The sequence below is a fragment of the Mizuhopecten yessoensis genome, unplaced genomic scaffold (assembly GCF_002113885.1).
Source record: "Mizuhopecten yessoensis strain PY_sf001 unplaced genomic scaffold, ASM211388v2 scaffold2671, whole genome shotgun sequence".
NCBI lineage: Eukaryota > Metazoa > Mollusca > Bivalvia > Pectinida > Pectinidae > Mizuhopecten > Mizuhopecten yessoensis.
Window position 1 is genome coordinate 880234 of NW_018404662.1, and position 25562 is coordinate 905795.

Genomic DNA, 25562 nt, shown 5'->3' on the forward strand with positions numbered 1-25562 from the left:
GGGACACATGCTCAGTTGACTTTACTGTGAATGTAATCTAATACTGAATTCTTATCTTTAACTGACAACTTTTTTTACTTTAAAAAGTTCAATGTTTTATATCCTCTGATTTTGTTTTGGTTATCCCAAATGTTTCATAACATTTCTTTTTAATTCAATGAATCAGACGGATATTTGACAAAATTGATGCATATCTATTCGATCTGTGATTAATTTAGGCCAATTGTTCAACAACAAAGGACATTCCGCCTTAATAGAAAGTGCCCGGAACTCTCCCGTCACGGAGATAAAATAGTGAAAGTATTGCCAGGGACGCTGTAGTGAGCGCGGGATCACACGACCATGCGAAGGGAAGTCAGCAGGGTAAGAGCAATTTGTATTTCTTGCGCTCTCTAATCATTAGCTAACTTCATAATATACAAACACTCATTCACGATTACCATTTAAGTACTTTGTTGATGCTATTAAAGTTCTACAGTAACTATAGTACTAATATTAATACCCGGCCTCCTATGCCCAATATATAAAACAGATCTCTCGTCGTCAGAAAGCTACGTTATCGCAGCTACAGTAACTCCAGATCATAAGGTTATAATGTCAGATCATAACTGTACAATACCGTAACATTGGGACAGCTGATTTCTTAATAACTTTCAGCTCTACATTTGTAATGCATTAGCTAGCTATATGTTGTAATGATAACATAACATTACTTAGCTGCGATAACGTAGCTTTCTGACGACCACATATTTTTTTATATATTGTGTCGTCAGAGCTACGAAGCGGTCCTATGTCAACTAATGGAGCAAAATCGAAAGTGCTTATCTGTAAGACTATATATAATTCACGCCTCATATGAGTATAATGCTATCAAAATATTGCATAATTGTTGAAAAAACGAATCCTTACCAATGAAAAAAAATCTTTCACAAAATTTACTAAGTCTGTCTTGGGAAAAAAAATTAGAAACGACCGCCATGACAGATCATGCGTAATGTACCGGTATCTCAATTATCCTTTCTTTATATGTCCAGCATGGCCAAATATAGTATTACTACTGATGCCGCCATGTTTGCTACAATTTCCATATTGGGTCTTGACACCCATTTTTAGATGTCTGACCTACTATCAGAAGAGAGGCGAAGTTCCCAACATATGTAGGTCAATTCAGATTTCGATTGCGCTTGCTCCATTAACTTGATAATTTAACAATATTTTAGTCAGAGTTTAACTTCAAGTTGTGCAGGATATCAACAGAAATGGTTCATACTTCAACCCTAATTTATGGATTAATTCTAAAATCGTCCCGGTGTGATTCATGCCGGGCTTGCTCCATTATAAGGCATGTGATCGATTTAATTTTAGGGGGGTGGGGGGGCAGATGAGGCCGGGTCGGGTATTAATATTAGTTAGTAGATGCATTTCCTAAAAATGTGTAATTCGTGACTTTCCTAACTCTAGACAGATGCTCTACTTATTAAGCTATCTTGTCACCGATGATCAACTCAGTCCAGTTCTGCTACATATTCCTCCCTCCTTTTTCTACGTCTTCACCCCCAAACACAACACTGTTTACAACTCAGATTCAGATATCCCCTTGCTAAGCATTCAACAAGGGTAGGAAAGCTAACCACTTTTGTAACAGGACTCAGGAGAAAGAGAAATGCAATGGCCAGACCGGGTTTGAACCTGGGGCCCTCCAAATTCTAGACGGATGCTCTACCAATTAAGCTATCTGGTGGTAGCCAATGATCGACCCAGTCCAGTTCAGCTACAAACGAAAAACAATGTACCTATACATCCATGTTTCCTGGAACCTAGTATCATCCCCAAGCTGTTTCATAAAGAGTATCATGACATACTGCAGGGGTGCTGAGAACGTAAGACAGCCTAACCTCTGGAATTCTGATATAGACAGTCAGTTGTTCAGACAGGATCTATGTTATAATAGCCCATCCAACAGAACAGGTTTCTGAAAAACTTAATGTCAAGGTCCAGTACTCGTATATTTCAAAGAGATGGAGAATGTTTAACAATTCTACACACAATGCGCAGTCATGCAGGTATAATGCTCCACATCTGAATACTAAAGTGTTTGTTTTAAGCATTGTACATTTTAGTCTATATTAGTTTAGCTTGTAGAACCTCAGGCCCAAATGACAGGTGATTGGCCCCTCTTTTGAATATCAGATTTCTTAGCATGGCAGCTATTTAAAACATGTTCTGATATTGATCCAGGAGTAGAGCCAACGCCGTTATTGTAGTTCAGGTTCGGTGGGTTCCGTTATACCTTGCCTGGATACCAACCAGTATGCAGGGCGATTGAAGAATAGGGAAACTAAGAATAGGTGTCAATCGCAACAAGCTCAGGATAAGTTGAATCTTCTTTATTAGGTAAATCTACCGGTTTCGCCTAAACAGTGGGCTTCTTCAGGACGATTCAATAACAAAATATGTCTCCGGAAGTACTAAAAATCTGGGCACATTTATATTGTAGATTGTGACGTAATACAGGTAACGTCACATGATATTATCTATTTATAACTTCTAGAAAGTTTCATCGCGGTTATTATTAGTAAATGAGCATTATCTAGTCTGTAGTATCAGTTTCTGAAACACTATTTAGGTACATACAATTCACTGACTATTTTTAAATCTATATATATATATATATGTGGGTCAAAGAAGTAATATAGACGGTAAAATCCCATATAACACTGGATCCTAATGGAGGTACATAATGTATGTCCGTAGGATATGAATTACTTAAAATATACATGGGATGAAACGAGACGACGTACGAGAAAACGGTTTTGGATCACCAATCTACAAACCCGCTACCCTCGAGGTATGAACGAACGATAGGCGGTTGCCATCTGCTCGTTTTCCTTCCAGGGGGCATTTGACCTAATGATGCATTACTGCACAGTTGGTCTGCTATCTCGCCTGCCTGCTGCTTCATGTCAGTGTGTGTGACCAACAGCCGTTGTCAGATTAATTTTGCAGATTTATACAGTATCTTAGCCATTTCATCTACTTATTCCTCCTGCACTTACTTATTTGATAATTACATGCATAATTCCTGCAAACCAAAAGAGGCACATGCATTATTCCTGCAAACTAAAAGAGGCGACTAAGTGTGGACCCCATGCTGTGACTGTTAGATCCATCGCAGTATTGAGAGGCGACTAATGAGACATTCCGTAGCAAATTGGAGATTTTTCACATTTACCGGGCCAGATTTCCACATGCACATGTTCCACGTTTTTGATATCTCTCGTTGACTCACTTTTTATGATAGTGCATCTTGTGCAAGAATTTGTCCTCTACATCAGCGTTCCTTGTCCGCGATGCTCTCAGCTTAATTGCTGCCTTCGGCTGTCTTTAGCCGAGGGGACTATTGGTTTTATATAATAGCTATATTTTCAATTATAGCATATCAATTCTATCTTCTTGTAATATGATGTATATGTACATGTAACTGTTCTGTTTCACTGTGTCTTGAAAAAGGAGCGGATCACTCCGAAAATTTGACTACCTAAACTTGTCCACACTGTTGGAATTACTTCTTTGCCCCATATATATATGTGTGTATATAGTTTGACATAAGTGCAAGTTTCTATTATCCCTAAATATTATTAACATACATGTATATTATAATGTTCAAGTTCATCCTGACAAACAGTGGATGTAGATAGTGACTTATATCCCAAAGTTCTGTAGTCTACGATTGTGTTGTCTCCTTTTGATGTGTTAGGTGTGGATGCCGTGTCTTCACTGTCCGGTAGTTCTAGATCCGCCTTGAGCACCTCTAGAGTTTCATCCAGTACCGGCCTGAACTGTTTGCATGTTGGTCCTAATGTGCTCATCCCTTGTCCTGGTTTGATCCAAAATTGCACTTATGTCAATCTATATACACACACATATATATATATATATATATTTAAAAATAGTCAGTGAATTGTATGAAAAAAACAGCATGAAAGATAAACACTCTTTTCAGATGTAAAAAGAATATATTATATATAATAAAAAAATTGCATGAGATTAGAAACAAAAAAGAGCTACAACTTATTGTCCTATAAGTACTTCAAGCTACTTCACAAATTGGTTTTACTTTGTAATGGAAAAGTTGTAACTTCACTTATTCTGAAAATAACCCTACATTTTTGAGAGAAATAATGCAAAATTATGTAGGGTTTCCAGATCTTTAGGTAAATTTATAGGTACAGTTATGAATACACATAGTGCTTGTCAATTATAAAATACTTATATCTCATTGAAAATAGTCATTACTAGCATTTCAAAAACTAGCATGCTTCATAGATTAAAGGAGAACCAATGTATGGTAGTTAAAACTATCTAAATACTTTGGTGTCACTAAGAACTGTGAGTGATATGATAAATGTGTTTCCTTTTCCAGTGGTCACACTTCAGCCCTTAATTGTCTATACAGTGTGATCTTATCTGTATGAGTATGTCATTACAATGTAGGTTATTGTATCTAACACATGACATAGCAGAAGAACAAATAAGACAGGTGAATCAACTTTTTCAAAATCTGTTATCTTAGTGATCTTGATTTCAGACTTTTATCCAGGTAGATCAGTATTACAGAAATTTATTAAAGTCTACAATCGATCATGATCAGCTAGAGACGAGCAAGTCCTGTTTATTTTACCTTATCAACATTCATTACCTCTAAGACCCTAGATAACCCGTATTGATATATGAAAATGAGATGAAACAGGATACCGTTCAGGGGTTTAAATTAATGCTTTCAGATTGTTACCTGTATTACATGCCTAGTCTGGTGCAATGTCAAATTGTTTGTTCCTCAGGTGTATTACTAGGATACCACATATTTTTAACAGGAGGTGTGGATAGTTTATCTACGATACCAATATAAATCACACCCTAAGACAGTATATATATATACCACATATCGGGGGAGTACAGGTTTATATTTTGAGTACTAGCCTGCTGGCAGATTGAGAAAAAAATCAACTGTCCTGACCTATCTTTTTCACAGTGAATATTAAATCTATTACACACTTCCCGTCCCTGCAAAGTTGGTGTATGGCTTGTGGAACTTGACAACCCTGCATATTGTTATTTGGGCATGGTAAGTTTGTCTGATGTACTTATATAAATCACACCCTAACACGGTGGATAGTCTGGATACCTATACTTATATAAATCACACCCTAACATAGTGGATAGTCTGGATACCTATACTTATATAAATCACACCCTAACACAGTGGATAGTCTGGATACCTTTACTTATATAAATCACACCCTAACACAGTGGATAGTCTGGATACCTATACTTATATAAATCACACCCTAACACAGTGGATAGTCTGGATACCTATACTTATATAAATCACACCCTAACACAGTGGATAGTCTGGATACCTATACTTATATAAATCACACCCTAACACAGTGGATAGTCTGGATACCTATACTTATATAAATCACACCCTAACACAGTGGATAGTCTGGATACCTATACTTATATAAATCACACCCTAACACAGTGGATAGTCTGGATACCTATACTTATATAAATCACACCCTAACACAGTGGATAGTCTGGATACCTATACTTATATAAATCACACCCTAACACAGTGGATAGTCTGGATACCTATACTTATATAAATCACACCCTAACACAGTGGATAGTCTGGATACCTATACTTATATAAATCACACCCTAACACAGTGGATAGTCTGGATACCTATACTTATATAAATCACACCCTAACACAGTGGATAGTCTGGATACCTATACTTATATAAATCACACCCTAACACAGTGGATAGTCTGGATACCTATACTTATATAAATCACACCCTAACACAGTGGATAGTCTGGATACCTATACTTATATAAATCACACCCTAACACAGTGGATAGTCTGGATACCTATACTTATATAAATCACACCCTAACACAGTGGATAGTCTGGATACCTATACTTATATAAATCACACCCTAACACAGTGGATAGTCTGGATACCTATACTTATATAAATCACACCCTAACACAGTGGATAGTCTGGATACCTTTACTTATATAAATCACACCCTAACACAGTGGATAGTCTGGATACCTATACTTATATAAATCACACCCTAACACAGTGGATAGTCTGGATACCTATACTTATATAAATCACACCCTAACACAGTGGATAGTCTGGATACCTATACTTATATAAATCACACCCTAACACAGTGGATAGTCTGGATACCTATACTTATATAAATCACACCCTAACACAGTGGATAGTCTGGATACCTATACTTATATAAATCACACCCTAACACAGTGGATAGTCTGGATACCTATACTTATATAAATCACACCCTAACACAGTGGATAGTCTGGATACCTATACTTATATAAATCACACCCTAACACAGTGGATAGTCTGGATACCTATACTTATATAAATCACACCCTAACACAGTGGATAGTCTGGATACCTATACTTATATAAATCACACCCTAACACAGTGGATAGTCTGGATACCTATACTTATATAAATCACACCCTAACACAGTGGATAGTCTGGATACCTATACTTATATAAATCACACCCTAACACAGTGGATAGTCTGGATACCTATACTTATATAAATCACACCCTAACACAGTGGATAGTCTGGATACCTATACTTATATAAATCACACCCTAACACAGTGGATAGTCTGGATACCTATACTTATATAAATCACACCCTAACACAGTGGATAGTCTGGATACCTATACTTATATAAATCACACCCTAACACAGTGGATAGTCTGGATACCTATACTTATATAAATCACACCCTAACACAGTGGATAGTCTGGATACCTATACTTATATAAATCACACCCTAACACAGTGGATAGTCTGGATACCTATACTTATATAAATCACACCCTAACACAGTGGATAGTCTGGATACCTATACTTATATAAATCACACCCTAACACAGTGGATAGTCTGGATACCTATACTTATATAAATCACACCCTAACACAGTGGATAGTCTGGATACCTATACTTATATAAATCACACCCTAACACAGTGGATAGTCTGGATACCTATACTTATATAAATCACACCCTAACACAGTGGATAGTCTGGATACCTATACTTATATAAATCACACCCTAACACAGTGGATAGTCTGGATACCTATACTTATATAAATCACACCCTAACACAGTGGATAGTCTGGATACCTATACTTATATAAATCACACCCTAACACAGTGGATAGTCTGGATACCTATACTTATATAAATCACACCCTAACACAGTGGATAGTCTGGATACCTATAGTTTTATAAATCACACCCTAACATAGTGGATAGTCTGGATACCTATACTTATATAAATCACACCCTAACATAGTGGATAGTCTGGATACCTTTACTTATATAAATCACACCCTAACACAGTGGATAGTCTGGATACCTCATATTTTATATGGTGTTGGTTGTTATATATGTTATCAGTATATATCACACCCTGAGACATTGTGTACAACTTATCATTTACTGATGTGTAAACAGTTTGTCAATGGTATGGATACTAATCACACCTTAGGACAGTGTATTATTAATCTAGGATATGGGTTGTGTGTAGTATATCCTCCTTTAAGGACAGTGCATATCACTAGGATACTACAGGTTATACTTGATTGTGGGTAGTATATCCTCCTTAAGGACAGTGTATATCACTGGGATAATACAGGTTATACTTGAGTGTGTGTAGTTTATCTTCCTTAAGGACAGTGTATATCACTGGGAAACTACAGGTTATACTTGAGTGTGGGTAGTTTATCCTCCTTAAGGACAGTGTATATCACTGGGAAACTACAGGTTATACTTGAGTGTGTGTAGTATATCCTCGTTAAGGACAGTGTATATCACTGGGATACTACAGGTTATACTTGAGTGTGGGAAGTACATCCTCCTTAAGGACAGTGTATATCACTGGGATACTACAGGTTATACTTGAGTGTGGGAAGTATATCCTCCTTAAGGACAGTGTATATCACTGGGATACCACAGGTTATACTTGAGTGTGGGTAGTTTATCCTCCTTAAGGACAGTGTATATCACTGGGGTACTACAGGTTATACTTGAGTGTGGGTAGTATAGCCGCCTTAAGGACAGTGTATATCACTGGGATACTACAGGTTATACTTGAGTGTGGGTAGTTTATCCTCCTTAAGGACAGTGTATATCACTGGGATACTACAGGTTATGCTGGAGTGTGGGTAGTATATCCTCCTTAAGGACAGTGTATATCACTGGGATACTACAAGATATACTTGAGTGTGGGTAGTTTGTGATTAATACCACCAATCGTTAAGGACAGTGTATATCACTGGGATATTACAGGTTATACTTGAGTGTGGGTAGTATAGCCGCCTTAAGGACAGTGTATATCACTGGGATACGACAGGTTATACTTGAGTGTGGGTAGTATAACCTCGTTAAGGACAGTGTATATCACTGGGGTCCTACAGGTTATACTTGAGTGTGGGTAGTATAGCCGCCTTAAGGACAGTGTATATCACTGGGATACGACAGGTTATACTTGAGTGTGGGTAGTATAGCCGCCTTAAGGACAGTGTATATCACTGGGATACTCCAGGTTATACTTGCGTGTGGGTAGTATATCCTCCTCAAGGACAGTGTATATCACTGGGATACTACCGGTTATACTTGAGTGTTGGTAGTATATCCTCCTTAAGGATAGAGTATATCACTGGGAAACTACAGGTTATACTTGAGTGTGGGTAGTATAACCTCGTTAAGGACAGTGTATATCACTGGGGTACTACAGGTTATTCTTGAGTGTGGGTAGTATATCCTCGTTAAGGACAGTGTATATCGCTGGGGTACTACAGGTTATACTTGAGTGTAGGTAGTATATCCTCGTTAAGGACAGTGTATATCGCTGGGATACTACAGGTTATACTTGAGTGTCCTTAAGGACAGTGTATATCACTGGGATACGACAGGTTATACTTGAGTGTGGGTAGTATAGCCGCCTTAAGGACAGTGTATATCACTGGGATACGACAGGTTATACTTGAGTGTGGGTAGTATAACCTCGTTAAGGACAGTGTATATCACTGGGGTACTACAGGTTACACTTGAGTGTGTGTAGTATATCCTCCTTAAGGACTGTGTATATCACTGGGATACTACAGGTTATGCTTGAGTGTGGGTAGTATATCCTCCTTAAGGGCAGTGTATATCACTGGGGTACTACAGGTTATACTTGAGTGCGGGTAGTATATCCTCGTTAAGGACAGTGTATATCGCTGGGATACTACAGGTTATACTTGAGTGTCCTTAAGGACAGTGTATATCACTGGGATACGACAGGTTATACTTGAGTGTGGGTAGTATAGCCGCCTTAAGGACAGTGTATATCACTGGGATACGACAGGTTATACTTGAGTGTGGGTAGTATAACCTCGTTAAGGACAGTGTATATCACTGGGGTACTACAGGTTATACGTGAGTGTGGGTAGTATATCCTCGTTAAGGACAGTGTCTATCACTGGGATACTACAGGTTATCCTTGAGTGTGGGTAGTATATCCTCGTTAAGGACAGGGTATATCACTGGGGTACTACAGGTTATACTTGAGTGTAGGTAGTATATCCTCGTTAAGGACAGTGTATATCGCTGGGATACTACAGGTTATACTTGAGTGTGTGTAGTATATCCTCGTTAAGGACAGTGTATATCGCTGGTGTACTACAGGTTATACTTGAGTGTGGGTAGTATAGCCGCCTTAAGGACAGTGTATATCACTGGGATACAACAGGTTATACTTGAGTGTGTGTAGTATATCCTCGTTAAGGACAGTGTATATCACTGGTGTACTACAGGTTATACTTGAGTGTGGGTACTATATCCTCGTTAAGGACAGTGTATATCACTGGCGTACTACAGGTTATACTTGAGTGTGGGTAGCATATCCTCGTTAAGGACAGTGTATATCACTGGGATATTACAGGTTATACTTGAGTGTGGGTAGTATAGCCGCCTTAAGGACAGTGTATATCACTGGGATACTCCAGGTTATACTTGAGTGTGGGTAGTATATCCTCCTTTAGGACAGTGTATATCACTGGGATACTACAAGATATACTTGAGTGTGGGTAGTTTGTGATTAATACCACCAATCGTTAAGGACAGTGTATATCACTGGGATATTACAGGTTATACTTGAGTGTGGGTAGTATGTCCTCGTTAAGGACAGTGTATATCACTGGGATACTACAAGTTATACTTGAGTGTGGGTAGTTTGTGATTAATACCACCAATGTTCTCCCCATTTATTTATTTCCTTTTGACATTTGGTCAACCCCTATGGAATGCTTGCCTATATGGTTAAAGTACCTGATATGAACAGTACCTGATGTGAGGGTGCTTGGATGGCGCAGTGGATAGTGCACTTGGCTTTCACCAAGCGGCCTGGGTTCGATTCTCCGATCAGACGTGAATCGGTATTGGGTCACCTGCCCGACCATGTGGGTTTTCTCCGGGTACTCTGGTTTCCTCCCACAGTAAGACCCATTGCATGCTAACACCTGGGCCAGCAAGAGTGATAAGTTTAGGGTAGTTAAAAACTTCTTTCATGATTGTTGTAAAATAAATAAAGTATATATATACACCTGACGTGTAGCTATAGTTGCTATGGAATGATGGACTGTAAAGGTTACAATACTTTGTGTGTACTAGCTCCTATTGAGTGACTGTATGAGGTTAGATTTCTGATATTGATTTGATAAACATGATTTGTTTGACATATTGAGGAACTGTCAAAATGTCATTTCTACACAAGCTATATAAATTTCCCTTAACATGATAGACGATTGTGATATTAATATCTTGCATTTCCACTATAGCATTGGCCAACAAAATCAATGTATAGAAATAGTTCTGGTTTCATAAAAATAATTATAAAGATTCTATGTTGCGTCCTAACATTGAGTAGATGAAATATTTAAATATATATTTGTCAATGCTGAACTCATATTACTGACTTCTTTGATATCTAGTTTTAATGTAAATCCTTACAATAATGATAAATGTCATTTTGATGAGAAGTTATTAAATTTGGTCATGTTCACAATCAGTATTTTTTTCCGTATGGACTATATATATATACTAGCTATAGCTTTGAAGGTACATTGATATCACACACAGGTAACACACATGTATATACATAGGTATTACCTATGAGAATGTATACCAGTGGTCACTTTGACCCAGTTTTTGTATCAAAATAAGCAAAATTAATATTGTAAGGTACCCAATTTATTTTGTTACAAATTTGTCTCACAATCCTATATGAAACTTTATTAGTCACCCACATTTGAAAAGTCCAGCACTATCACATCAGTACTTATATATACTTTTCATTCTAAAATACCTTTTAAAGTGCTGCCAATAACTCATAAAATGTCAACAATTACACATATGTTGGTTTAGTTAATATTAAGCAATATGTAATTGTATTAAAGCCATATATTTGTAAGAAACAAAATAAAGATCAAGAAAAATTGTGGGAGACCCCAAAAAATTACAGATGTCTCTTATTCTTTTATGAAATCAACTTAATAACCTTCTTTGAAAACAGCATTTAGAAAGTTCTAGTGTTATCATTGTAGGGACTAAATAATAATAAGAAATATCACTTTTTGAATATTTGTTGATCAATCATTTGATATTATGCACCTTTTTTATGGTGAAATGCAAAACAAAATGTACCTCATATATTTTCATAATTCCATATGTAAGTAGTATACCATGTACTTATTAAGACATATATCGTTTGATGATTTCATCAAATTAAACCAATTAGATCAACACCATATTTGAAATTTAAATATGATTTTTTTGAAAATGTTATCTGAAATAGAGTTTTTTCATGTTATTTATTTAATGATGATCATTGTAAATTGTGAACATTTCGGGTTTAGTTTCAGAAATCGTAACACCATAGATTTTAATTTGTTGAAGATGTGCTGCATAAACTGTTGTCAATTTGTGCCATAAGGCTTTCTTTGTGATGTGTACAATGAATAAGCTCAATCTTTGTAAGGATACATGAATCCGTACAACACAGTGTCAAACTTCAAACAATGATACCAGAGTATCTGACAGTACATAATGTAACTTTAAACGAACTACCTAAGTTTTGAATACAGAAGTGTTATATTACGTATTGTCCTTCCCTTTATTACCTAGCACCATATAAGTACCACTCGATCGGGGCCGAGAACTGTGTACACCGGTAGAAACAAGCCGATGACACGCTGGAATGACTTTCTCCATTCCTGGAGAATGTACCCTGTGATTGGATATATTTAGACGATCGTAGAGAACATTGGGGCGATTGTTATTCGCCTCATTGCTTATACGCTATCTTTGATCTGTTTCATTGACATGGTTTGTTATTTTCGCCTCATGTGTATTCAAAAGCTTGGATTGAAAGGACAGCAAGTTTATTGTTATTAGGAGTTAGTCTATCACATTGGCAATATTGTGGTAAACAGTAGATCTGTTGCCACAGATTACTTGATATCACACCAGCCAATAGACAAGTGGTGAAGACGTATCCTAGTGTCCCAGAGACAGTTTAGCCTTGTGATTGGATGGATAGCGGTCTGTCCTAAGTATGTATACAATATCAGGGGCTTTCAACAAACAAGAGATCACATCTTCTTAGCTTAAACTGGCATTTTTCAATAGTGGAGAGAGTTTTGGTCAACATGGGTGACAGCAGGTAAGTGTCTGCCTATCTCTCTGATGTATTACCTAGGTATACTATCCCTACATAGTAATGGGACTGTATTTCTATATTGGGACAATACTTGGTAAATTATACTATCCATCCATGGCATTGGGATAGATTTTCTATATTGGGACAATACTAATGTAATACCTTGGTAAATTTATTATACATCCATGGCATTGGGATTGATTTTCTATATTGGGACAATACTAATGTAATACCTTGGTAAATTTTATTATCCATCTATGGCATTGGGATAGATTTTCTATATTGGGACAATACTAATGTAATACCTTGGTAAATTTTAATATCCATCCATGGCATTGGGATTGATTTTCTATATTGGGACATTACTAGTGTATTACTTTGGTAAATTATACTATCCATACATAGTATTGGGACTGTATTTCTATATTGGGACAATACTAATGTATTACATAGTATTGGGACTATACTGATGCATTGGTACTATACTAATAATTCTTTAAGAAGTCTACATACTTGTTCTGTCTGTTGGTCATCTAAATGAAATATGAACTGCTTAGATGCATTTTCTGTAATAGATCCATGAATTCTTAAAGGACGGTGCCAAACTTTTGTAAGAGAGAAAGTAGTCTTGTAGGAAAAGACATCATTTTACTTGAAAATAAAAAGTACAATTTGGTCATAAGGGAAAGGACTGGGCCCCTTCAAGGCCCCTTCTACACACATAGATAATGAACTCATTACAACATCAAAAATTCGATAAAATGCTGATAATAAATGTTGTACAAATATGACAAGATATTGAAAGAATTTGTGACAAAAAGAAATTCTCTTGAAAGTTATGACAAATATTTGAGGCAGATATTGATCCTCCTTATAGCTGCTTACATTGAATTGATACCATGTAATTTGTTTGCTGTTTTCTGCATCGGTTTAGGAATATCGATATATGTCCATGTCTGCTAATCAATACAGTTATACATGTATCATACACTGATATTACTCTGCAGAATTCTGGTACCATACCCTGTGAGGCTGTCTGTGTCCAGTGTGGTACATAATGTTACTCTACAGAATTCTGGTACCATACCCTGTGATACTGTCTTGGTCCAATGTGGGACACTTTGCAGAAAGTGCATATATATCTAATACAATTAAATTCATCAAAAATAATTTTGATTATTGGTCAGTTGTGACATTAAAGGACATTTGATAGGGCTGTGAACTACCGGTGCTTTTGTATTTGATGCACAGGTTGATTCCCCTCTTATTTCAATAAACCGTAAGAACTTAACATTTTTGATGAACTGATTGGAATTAAACTTAACTCTCACAATTGAATACTTCTCTGGATCGTGTAAAATATACCCCAAAACATGTTTATTAACTTTACAAATATACCACTACAGTCAAATTGGGCCTAAGATATAGCGATAGTAATCCGAGCTTCAATTATATAACAAGGTGTTCTTTAGTGAGATCTGCTTGGGGCTGCACTGTCTTGAAATTTGAAATATACTTTTAGATAATGTGAGAAATTAAGTAAAATATTAAGCACACATGTAGCTTGAAAAATATTCAGGCGTGGGCAGATCCGTATTGAACATTAACACAGCTTATAACTCGACTGTAAAAAACCCAACAGTTTTGTTTGACTAAACCATTGCCTCGTACAGATAAGGTCCTTTGATTGTAAGGATAGTGTATGCATGCTACTGAAATCGTTTACCTCTGTGTCACATACATTTTATATTCTGTGATAAAGGCCATCTGTTTTACATGTAAATTTATCCCTGAAGAGTATAAAACACACACCACTTCTGTTTAGAACAGAAACATCATGTTTTAGCTGAGTATGGTAGTGACATTGAAGTATTTTGTAGACACCCTGACATCGGGATGGTGCTCGAAGTATGTTTATTCTCCCGTAAACAGTGTTTGTAGGTTCACATTCACACAAGGACAATATGTACATTAGGGATAATGTTTGTTAAAAAACATAACTCCTCAATCCTACTTCACTATAACACAGCACTCTACACACAGTAGTAATGCTTGTTTATGAACGGAGAGGATTGGATACTGGATGTATTATCGAGCCTCAGAAATGTGAAAGGAAGTACTTCATCTAAACAATATATCATTATGTAAATTTGATACAGTAGCATTAAAGCATGTCCTTCATGAAGGTATCCCAATTCTGTACCTATAGGCATTTAATATTGATAGTATTTAACACTACATGCACTTTTGAAATCCAAGGACATCTGATATTTTTTCTGTCAACACTCCATAGTAAGGCCTTGTCCGATGATATGTTTGATCTTGTCCAGATCATGACATCAGAAACACTTGGAAATTTTTAATGTTGAATTACATTACATTATGTAAAGGATTTCATTAGTCTCTGTGGGTGGTTATATGAAATTGTATACCCAGTATATGATATATGGGGCTATAAAATGTATATATATTTTCCAGGAGGAATTTTCTACTTCATATTTCACATATTCAATACTTTCCAGGTTGATGTAGACAGACTTATTACGCGGTAGTCCCCCATCGCGAACCGGGGGGGACTATAGTTTTGCGTCATGTCTGTCCGTCCTTCCATCCTTCCGTCCTTCCTTCCATCCTTCTGCTATCTTGTCCGGGCTCTATCTCCTACACTACTTGTCACTGGAACTTCATACTTGGGGTATGGGTTCACCTTGGTGAGGCGGTGTGTTGTGTATCAAAAGTAGGTCACTCTGACCTACATTTTGATCTTTGACTTACATCAAAGTAAAACTTTGTCCAGGCTCTATCTCCTACACTACTAGTCACTGGAACTTCGTACTTGGAGTATGGGTTCATCTTGGTGAGGCGGTGTGTCGTATATCAAAGAAGGTCACTCTGTTTTTGACCTTTGATCTGCATCAAAGAAAAAGTTTGTCTGGGCTGTATCTCCTTCACTACTAGTTACTGGAACTTCTTGCTTTGGGCATGGGTTCACTTGCATTAAAGAAGAAGCATAAATAGTGTCACCAGATGCAATTTAATAGTAAAACGGTACCACTAACCAGTAAACATACACCAGATTTATTTGCAATAGTAGCACTGACACTATTCCTTATGGAATACGGTGGGTCTGTCAAACATTCATATATAGAATTAGTTTCTGCACGAATAATCATCTGTGCATTTCACATTCGGTGGGGGACTTTAATTCGCCGAATTGTCTTGTTCCTATTTATCTTACAGTACATATACATTTGGTATACTCTACTTTTGACAAGTCGACATCTAGCTGTGACCTTCTCCCCTGAGATGTGTAATTATCTATATAAACATTTTCAAATACAAGCAGGTCTACTGTAGTATCAGACTTTCAAATCGTCATTGTCATGATAAGTGTTAAGATCTTCCATTTAAATGACTCTAAACTGTGGCATGTCTGTGTGAGGTCACTGTTTGTATAATTTTGCAAGGTTAATGTCATGACATTGAAGTTTTTGTTCTATCAAAGCAAACACAGTTAATAAAAATAAAAATTGTAGACAATACTTTGACACTTTCTGGTTAGTCAATTATAAAAAAAGTACCCACGTAGCAATTTCTATGGGTATAGAGTTAAATCTGAAGTGTCAAATATTGGAGTTGGAACTAAATCAACACTTCAAGTCGTGTTGTATCTCTGAGCAAACCATTACTGGCTGTAAAAGCTAATGCTTCTGGTTGTAAAAGTCGAATCACATAAGTTGGGGTTCCTTGAGGATTGCTCAACATGATGGCCTCTTAGCTAATTACAGGCCCGTAGTACTCTACAGAAGGAGAGGTGGGAAGGTGGAGGGGTAAATGACTTAGAATGTTTGATGTCCTTGTTGGTAAGAAACTCCCACTTTATTTTAATCATATATGTACTACATACCTGGTATATATATTGCTCTTCTGTGGGCTTTCATATGCATTCATTTCTCAATGTATTACAGCGATCCCAAAATAAACTCTTAACCATCAGCTATGGTGCGATACCATGTAAAAAGCACTACTATACTTGACCTGTGAGAGCACAGTAAATAAAGGCCTAACACTGGTAGGAAGAATGGTAGAATATATACATTGTAGTATGGGGTGCTTATGATTGTTTCATCTAATGCTACCTCTGGGTTTTTTCATTTGTTATATAGTTGTTTGGAAAAGCCTATCATTGGCTTGTGTTGCCATGTTTTAACTATATAACGACTTTTACATAACATTTACTTGACTTGACTATTGAATAATCATATCTGCGAAAGTACTTTATTAAATTAACAAATATGACCCTTTCATCTATAAAATATTTTCAAAAAAACTAACATGTTACTGTATTCATCCAGCAATAAGACCATGCCTGGTGATAAGCCCATCCTACTTTTTAAAGGCATCAGATCCATATTCTGCATCCCTGCATTGAGCCGATCCCTAGCTTTTGATCCTAAATTCCATAGTGGCTTTATGGGTTTATTGCAGGGTTATTATGGTAAGCCAGCCTGATTAAGATAAGGAGAAAGCTATTTGGTGAATAGAAGCAGAAATTAATTCTATGTATTAGATTTATCAATGAATCTAAATTTATGTGATTATAACAATGAACAGACCGTAAAGTTATTATAGCAGTTTAATTCAAAGTCCCCATACAATAATTATAAACTCTACGGCTCAGTGAAGTTGTTGTATTTTCCCGATTCTCGGCTTTCAGCCAACGTCATAGGATTAAATTAAAATCTCATTATAGGTAAGGGGCCTTCATGGCCTTCCCATTAACCAACTATTGTGATATTTTCTCATAAGCTGTATTGAAAATAATAAAAGTATTTTCATTATAAACTTTACAAGTGTATGTGAATATGCCGTCGAAGTCTGTCGGAGTGCTGGGTAACAGTGTACAAAGTTTTAAAGGCTGACTGGCGACCAGAGTCAACATATGTAGCAAGTAGGTGTCTAGTACAATGTATTGATTCGTCAATTTTTACATATTGATTTGTTCTTTTGGTATAATTGTTCTGTCTATACGTAGTTAATGAACATGTATGTATGGAACAAAATATGTAAATATGAAATATTGAGTCGCTCCAGTATCCGGTGTTGTCATGTTATACCTGTGTTACGGCAGATTGTAATTCATTTAACTGATAATTGTAGTAATTATAATTAATCAACCAAGTTTTTATTGTAATGATAGCTTTCATTGGTCAAAAGGGGTGCCTTACTGGATGTTAGACACTAGACAATGCCTTGTCCCACTATTCAATGTATGTTAATTTAAGCTGTTTAACACCACACTCCTGTACTGTTACACTGAATATACCCATACAATCCCAGCGTGTTTGTATGATATGTACCATATTTATTTTAAAACATACCTATACCTTGTAGTATGGTCAACAGCTCTGACCATTACATAGCTACCTTATAAGGGGTTTGTATTTAACTCTGTAAAACATTATATAATGAGGTATAGTCATTATATTCATCATACACAAACAGCCTCATTTGCAGATCAGTCTTTCCCATTTATAGCTGTGCATGTCTGAAATCATTTTGTTTATATCTAAATTTATTGGTAGAATAGAAGGATGCGTGTTTTGTCTTTGTATTATTTTGGAATGTATATAACTCAAATAATGAAATTTGTAAATGTTTGTTCAATGATTAACTCTGGTGGAAGCTTCCTTGAAGTTAATTATTGTTAACCAACTTTTTATCATTCTTGTTAGATGTCTCCACAACACATGCCCTGTCATAGCTTTAGGTTGTTTAGTATAAGTAAACAGGTGTTTATATAATCATAATTAGTTAAAGGAAGAGTTGTAGAGGGAAGTTGGTTACATCTCAGTGACAAAGATTCAAATGTCAATGTAATTGCGCATAGAAATTGAATAGATACTTGAAAAAAATTGAACACTAATATTTTGAACTTAGGCTTTTCAAACCTAACACTTGGTCCTTGAAATGCTGTAAATAAGCCTCTCTAATTAAAATTGAAAACCTGTTTTTCAATCACATGTATATATAAACATTTCAGTATGAGATATTCTTTGGATGACTTATGCTGATATATGTTCTCGGACATTTAAAAATGGTATTCTGAATACACTGGTAATCTAATCTGTTGTACTGTGATGTCACTTATCTCTATTTCTGTCCAGTTTTTGTCGTAAACAATTTTGTAATCAACTACCTCCTGCTGTGAAATGATATAATTGCAGTACCTCTTTAAAGCAAATTTAGTTCCTTAAATTTGAATAATTACAACTTAATTTGAATATAACCAAATATAAATATCAAAATGTATGAATATATGTGTTCAGATTATAGATAACCAATAGCAATTTACACATAAGTTACTGATACCTGTATTTTAAATACCTGCCAAGCTTCCCTTATCTAAATAAACTTTAACCCACAGTAGACCACCAGTCACGACGTAGTCTATCAAGCTTCCTCACAGCTGACTGGTACATTAGGGGGAACGTTTGGATCAGTTTATTATCAAACTATTCAAACTGGAAACAGAATATGAGTGTCTAAATGAAACCGCGGGATAACATACACAAAAATATTCCTATTTCTACAAACGTTTAAATGAGTTTAAAAATTAAACTTAATTTTAAGTTACCATTAAGCTAATGAAGAAATGGAACCGAAACCTTTACTTTAAATACCTAACAGCTAATATCCTGGATTGACACCATTGGGTTTGCATACATTCCATTAACCAGTTTTATAGCTAATTTGTAAATCACTTCAGTTTATGACATTTGATTGAAATTTGTTTATTCAACCATTACAGAATTAAGCGTGATCACCTGATCATAAAAAGTATGTGAACCAAATCTTGATTTATGATACACAGTGGCGTGTTACAGTTAAGGATATGTACCCCTTTTTTCCGTATTTTTTTAACCATGGCACATGGCTCCTTACTCACTCAGTCTGCTAATTCAGTTTTGACTTTGAGCAAGGCAAGTTACAGACATAAACATCTTTGCAAAGTAGAGTATAACTACTTAATTCAAGGTCAAACCCTCAGTTGCAGAGTTATGTCCCTTGGTTTATTTTCCGTTTCATTTTGTATGGTTATTTTGTCTATTGGAAATAGTATGAAATTTTGAAGAAGAAAACATAAATTTTCCAGGAGGAAAAAGGCCAAAAACTGTCCCAAAATAAACAAAAAATTAATCAGTTTGAAGTCAGATCAAAGATATTTTATGATTTCTTTTGCTTCAGGAAATCCAAAACTTTGACATGTGGTAAGGTGAGCAGACAAAAAGATGTGTATTCTTACTCCTCCTCCTCACGGAGGCAGGTTAAATCTAGTAGGAACAGAACGGTGAAAAAGAGGTCTGACTGCCCGACTGAAGAGAATGGAGCCATGCCTGATATCTGTTTGTCTCCAAGCAACGCACAACTTCAGAAAATGATGAAGAAACGACTGTCCTTGGCACCTGTTGCTAAGGAGTTTGTGGACTTCATACATGCTGGGGACCACAAAAATGTGAAACGCATGATAAAGGAACGCGTTGTTGATGTAAACTTACGGGACACAGAGGATCCTGTCCTGCCGACACCTCTTCTTATCGCTGCAGAAATGAATGATGAGGAGATGGTACGGCTGATGCTGAGGGCCAAACCCAAACCAGCTAACATCAATGATGAGACTACTAAGGGCAAAAGGGCAATATGGTAAGTTGTTGGGATAAAAATAGAAATTAAAAACTAAAACATTCATTTTACAGCCAAGCATTATAGGAAGGCTTCATCGTTTGATAGAAATATGAAAAACATATCCAGAGGGAAAAGTGTAACTTATATAAATAACAAATTGCATTGACTTGTATATCATGGTTAGTGTGTGCATGTTGCTAATATTTTGGACTTGGACAAGACCTTATAGTAAAGGTCAAATAGCACAAACAGACATAAATAATTGCGACAACAGGATTTCATTGAGTTCCAAACTAAAGTATAGTCATCTAAATAGTTTATAAAAAGTGTAAAAACTGCAGGGGTCATGCTGTCAATTGCCAATGTAGCTACTGATTCTCTTTGACTTCTTAAATTTTCATCTGGCTTCAAAATGACATCTCATAATACTTTGGGTGCTATCATACACATGTGATTAATGGCCTTTACTAGAAGTATAAAGAAGAGATACTAATAGTACATACTGAGCTCTGACTAGTTGCTGGCAGAAAATGGTATAAGATAAATCATTATCTATTTCCCTTGATTTCCTTTGGAAAAAGAAGATGGCCAATTGCTTGGAAATACTGTTGGTTTGAAAAATAATGTGTGCAATGTATCAAGTAATAAAGTAACAAACACATTTGTTTGTGTAGGATAGCAGCCAAGCATGGAAATGTAGAGATGGTAGAATATCTACTTAATGGGAAATCACCATGTGAGGTCAACATAGTGGACAAGGAGTCAGGTAGGTACTGAACTGTGTGTTCCTGATTTAACTGTGGCCAAATGCTTGAGAATTCTGCTATCGTTTTTTATAACCTTCCCTTAAATTTGTTTGGATATAGCTGTATCTACCATTGACCTGGAAGCTCATTTGGTTAGAATGGCAATATAATGATTGCAGGTCCCAGTGTAGCATGGTATTTACTCCAACAGTGTTAGAGGTTTTACACAGCGAGATACTTTTGACAGGCGCCGCACAGTCAGCAAAAATATAGGAAAAAGACCGACCAGCGGCCTCTTATGTTATAGGGAGTACATGGTATTGTGAAGAATGGTGAAATGAACTAGGGTCAAAATACCATAATGGTAATTATAAACCGTGGTTCATTTCACGATTATGGACATATGCTCTTTGCTCCTTGCTCATGGTGGAATGAAGGCTTCCATCGACTTATTCTCTGACCAACTTTTGCGTTAATTTTCTTATGTCATATGTTGTTCTGTTGTTAATTGTACTCCATTCTCCTCTTTTTAAGGCTTTGATCCACATGAAGGCTACAGTGCCCTATCATTGAGGGTGAGAGAGTTATAGTTCTGGATCTATGATATGTTGTTTTTACACCTAATCATTCCTTGTTTTTAGTGCCATTTTCAAGGAGACTATAAAGGTCAACTGTCTATATTTATACACTATTGTTTATCTATACCCCTATGTAGGTCAACTGTCTATATTTATACACTATTGTTTGTCTATACCCCTAGGTTGTTCCCCGTTGTTCCGAGCTATTCTCACAGAGTCTGCGGAGGCCTGTCAGCTACTGATAAAAGCCGGAGCAGATGTCAACCTTCGTAGACTGTCATTAGAGAACAGCAACGAGACCCCACTCATCAAGTGAGACATTTATAACCTTTAAAAGGCTATAATGTAAAGTAATGAAATTTTGCTGTACATCTGTACATCTAGTGTAGTGAATATACTGGTACAAGTTTTTTGAAATTCATTTTACATGTTAATTAGATCAAGAAAAATATTTCATACTGATTAAACCAGTATAGTAAATGTAAAAATCTTTATTTCTTAAATCATGTCTGCTCTGAGGTGCAAATTTTGGACTTTCCTTTACCCCTTTACAATTGTTAAACTATTTTACAAATGATAGCAGATAGAAAAGATACTTTATTGTATAGAGATATAAGTGATTACTGGGTAGATATAAAGATTGGAAAGACAACTATGTGTAAGTCTATGATATGTGATAGAACAGTAGTTGAAATGTAATCTTTGTTTGGTATTCCAGAGCCATCCAGATGGACAATAGAGACATCTGTCAGATACTGGTCAACTCTCTGTGTAAGCTTCAGACAAAAACTGACGCTGGTCTGAATGCTTTGCATTTTGCTGTGGCATACTGTCGATATGACATTGTGGAGCTACTCATGGAAAATGGAGTCAAGATCCACGCTAAAAGTAATGCTGGCATTACTGCCATGTCCGTCGCTATAGAAAACCATAATGCTGCCATGGTGAAAATTTTACTGAAAAAAGGTTATAAAGTGGACAAGAAATACAAATGGAAGGAAACGCCCCTACAACAAGCTATCAAACTACACGCTACAGAAAGTGCTCTAACTTTGATGCATCATGGCTGTACAGTCAAAAAAGACAAAGGATCGTCTTATATGCACATGGCTGTTGAAGAAAAACTTATACGGATTATTAAATTTTTAATAGCGCTTAATCCTTTGTTTTTGAATGAGGAATGGCTGCAAAAACAGATGTGGCCGGTGTCACTCTATCGACGGCCAGATATATTCAATTGGCTTCAGAAAGAGGCCGCAACTCCTCGGACTTTAAAACAATTGTGTCGAGCAAGAATATTTAAATTACTTGGAACTTACGCTCCAGCCAAGGCAAAAGAACTACCTCTACCTGAAACTCTCAGAGAGTATTTACAGTACAATGAATTTGTGAAGGATGAATATTACAAACAAAAGCCCTTGAATTCCAAAGAGTGTCCGTTTGACTGTCCCGCGAAGTGTTCATACAGACATTGTCCACCAATAGAAGTCTCAGCATCTGAATCCGAGTCTGAATCAGACTCGGATGTAGAAATAGATTCATCATAGCCAACAAATGTCATACAAAGAAACAACTTATTTATTTTATAACTTATTTTTATTTATATTTATATTTTTTCACATAAAGACTTTTCCAACCATAACATTTGTCCAGCAGAGGGTACCCTGTATTTCACTTATCAATACTTGTATTTTTACAAATAAGGCTTTAAGTCTAATTTATTTATCTTATAGGTAGCGTAATTGCTTGTTCAGTTTATTTAAGTCATCTTCAAAGTCCAACAGTTTTTGTTCTCTATGTCATATCTACTCTGCACCCTTGAGTTTTCTAGAATCAAAGTTAAAGTATTTGTCACCTTGCAGATAAATCACGTTGACAGGTCTGTAAACTGTTGCACAGTCTGTATACCTGTGATCTAAAGCACAGCCTGTATACCTGTGATCTAAAGTAATGTTTGTATCAAATATGAAAATGGATTGTGTAACAGCATAACAGTGTAATTTACCGCTTGTGATGAAAGTAATGTTTCTATCAAAGATAAGAATGGAATGTGTGACTGTGTAACAGTGTTTTTTACCAGCTGTGACCTCAGAGCAATTCTCTGTTACTCTACAAGGTGCAGGTATCACCTGTCTCATCCTAAGAGTTGTGATATTTTTTGTTTCTGATGACCATCAGCCTTTGATTATTTCATGATGAAATCTACGGGTGCAGAGACGATATTTATATCGGGAGTGTAAACGTTGGATTTTGAACATTTGTACTATCAAGTTTTAATATCACTGGAAATTTAAATATTTGATAATCTTTGAGCAGTCGGTGACAGTTTGAAATTTTCAAGAACTTTTACTATCTCTATGTTTTGTCAACCAGATTTTGAGAAATTACATGTTTTGGTATGTAATGGCTAAACCTATTTGAAGTTGAAGTCTGTTACACTTGTACAATGTATATCTACAATAGATGACAGGGTATGTTGATTCAACAGTCTTATCATCTCATCTCAGGTAGTAGACGTAGGTCATTTGTGAAAAAAATATTGTGTTTTACAATTGTTTTGAGTATTTTGTGTAGATCTTGTAGGAGTGAAACAGTGTTTTAAAGTTTCATTTTGTGATAAAGTTATGTGTTTGATAGAGGTATACATGTGTAAACGTGTTGAAGTAACTACAAATGTAAGTGGCATAATAGATGGTAGCTTATAAGCCAAACTATTTTTTGTGATTGTTAATGTTTAGCATAACTTAACACCCTTTTTCGTAATTTTATATTGTATACAGTATTTGCTGTAGATATTACTCTTATTTTGATGCCACTTTACATGTGTTTCAAAGAAGTCTGACAGGATTACCTCCCTTTGAAGTAGTTTCCACTACCATACAGAATGTTCCAAGTCTCAAAAATAAGGCTGATATCTTTTATGAAAAATGTATTTGTTAGTAAGATAACATGTAATATAATAGTATGTACATGTAACATGCAGGCATCTAGTAGAACATTTTCAATGTATTTTGTAATATAAATTCATTAAAAACAGCTGAAATTTGGTTTATAGTTCTAAATGTTGTTATCAAAGATTGCTTGGGTGTTATGTGCGAAGTATACATTTTACAGTATCTGTTTTTCCTAAAAACTTGAGTAGATGATTGACCTGTTCATTATTAGTTATTGGTAGGGTATACGTATTGCTGGCAATACTGTAGTTTGTTTTGTATACAACATTATGTCACATTGTCTCAGCAGTGAGTGAGATATCATTATTGTGTAACACAAGTCCAGGGCCCAGTTGATCAAAGAATGATTAGCTATATAATACTTAATAATAACCTGAAGCAAAATTTAAAACTAGCATACTTTCAAAATATTGAAATTCAAAACATAAATTGTACGTTTAAGGATCAATTTTATAATGATTTTCTAATGCTAAGAAGCAAAAAAAAGTTCGTAATTTCTTTTTAGATATACTGTTTTTCTTAGAAATCAAATTTTAAAAATGTGTGGTAATGACTTGTTAAGCTAATTATTCTGTGAACGACCAGGCCCAGTTCGTTTTTCATTATGTTATACTATTTTGTATGTTTCACTTTTAAGAAAACATGGCAAATAAAAAAATACAACCACAACAAAGTAACAGTTGATGATCATGGTTTCCATTAAAACCATATCCAGGTAGTATCTTACTTATCTAAAACATTAATCTATAGAACACCTGACTATGGTA

At 35.8% G+C, this 25562-nt stretch overlaps 1 protein-coding gene across 3 annotated transcripts; it reads left to right on the top strand.

Moving 5' to 3' along the window:
- The first annotated feature begins 288 nt into the window (after positions 1-288).
- LOC110446288 (putative ankyrin repeat protein RF_0381) lies at positions 289-25458 on the top strand. 3 transcript variants are annotated; one of them, XM_021491354.1, is made up of 5 exons: positions 289-363; positions 20080-20535; positions 21192-21283; positions 22024-22153; positions 22560-25458. In XM_021491354.1, exons 2-5 carry the CDS (start codon positions 20225-20227, stop codon positions 23386-23388), a joined length of 1362 nt encoding a protein of 453 aa, XP_021347029.1. In that variant the 5' UTR covers positions 289-363; positions 20080-20224; the 3' UTR covers positions 23389-25458. The 3 variants fall into 3 exon arrangements, with proteins under 3 accessions (XP_021347029.1, XP_021347028.1, XP_021347030.1); XM_021491353.1 differs by lacking the exon at positions 289-363 and adding an exon at positions 12738-12834; XM_021491355.1 differs by lacking the exon at positions 289-363 and adding an exon at positions 17697-17782.
- The last annotated feature ends 104 nt before the right edge of the window (positions 25459-25562 follow it).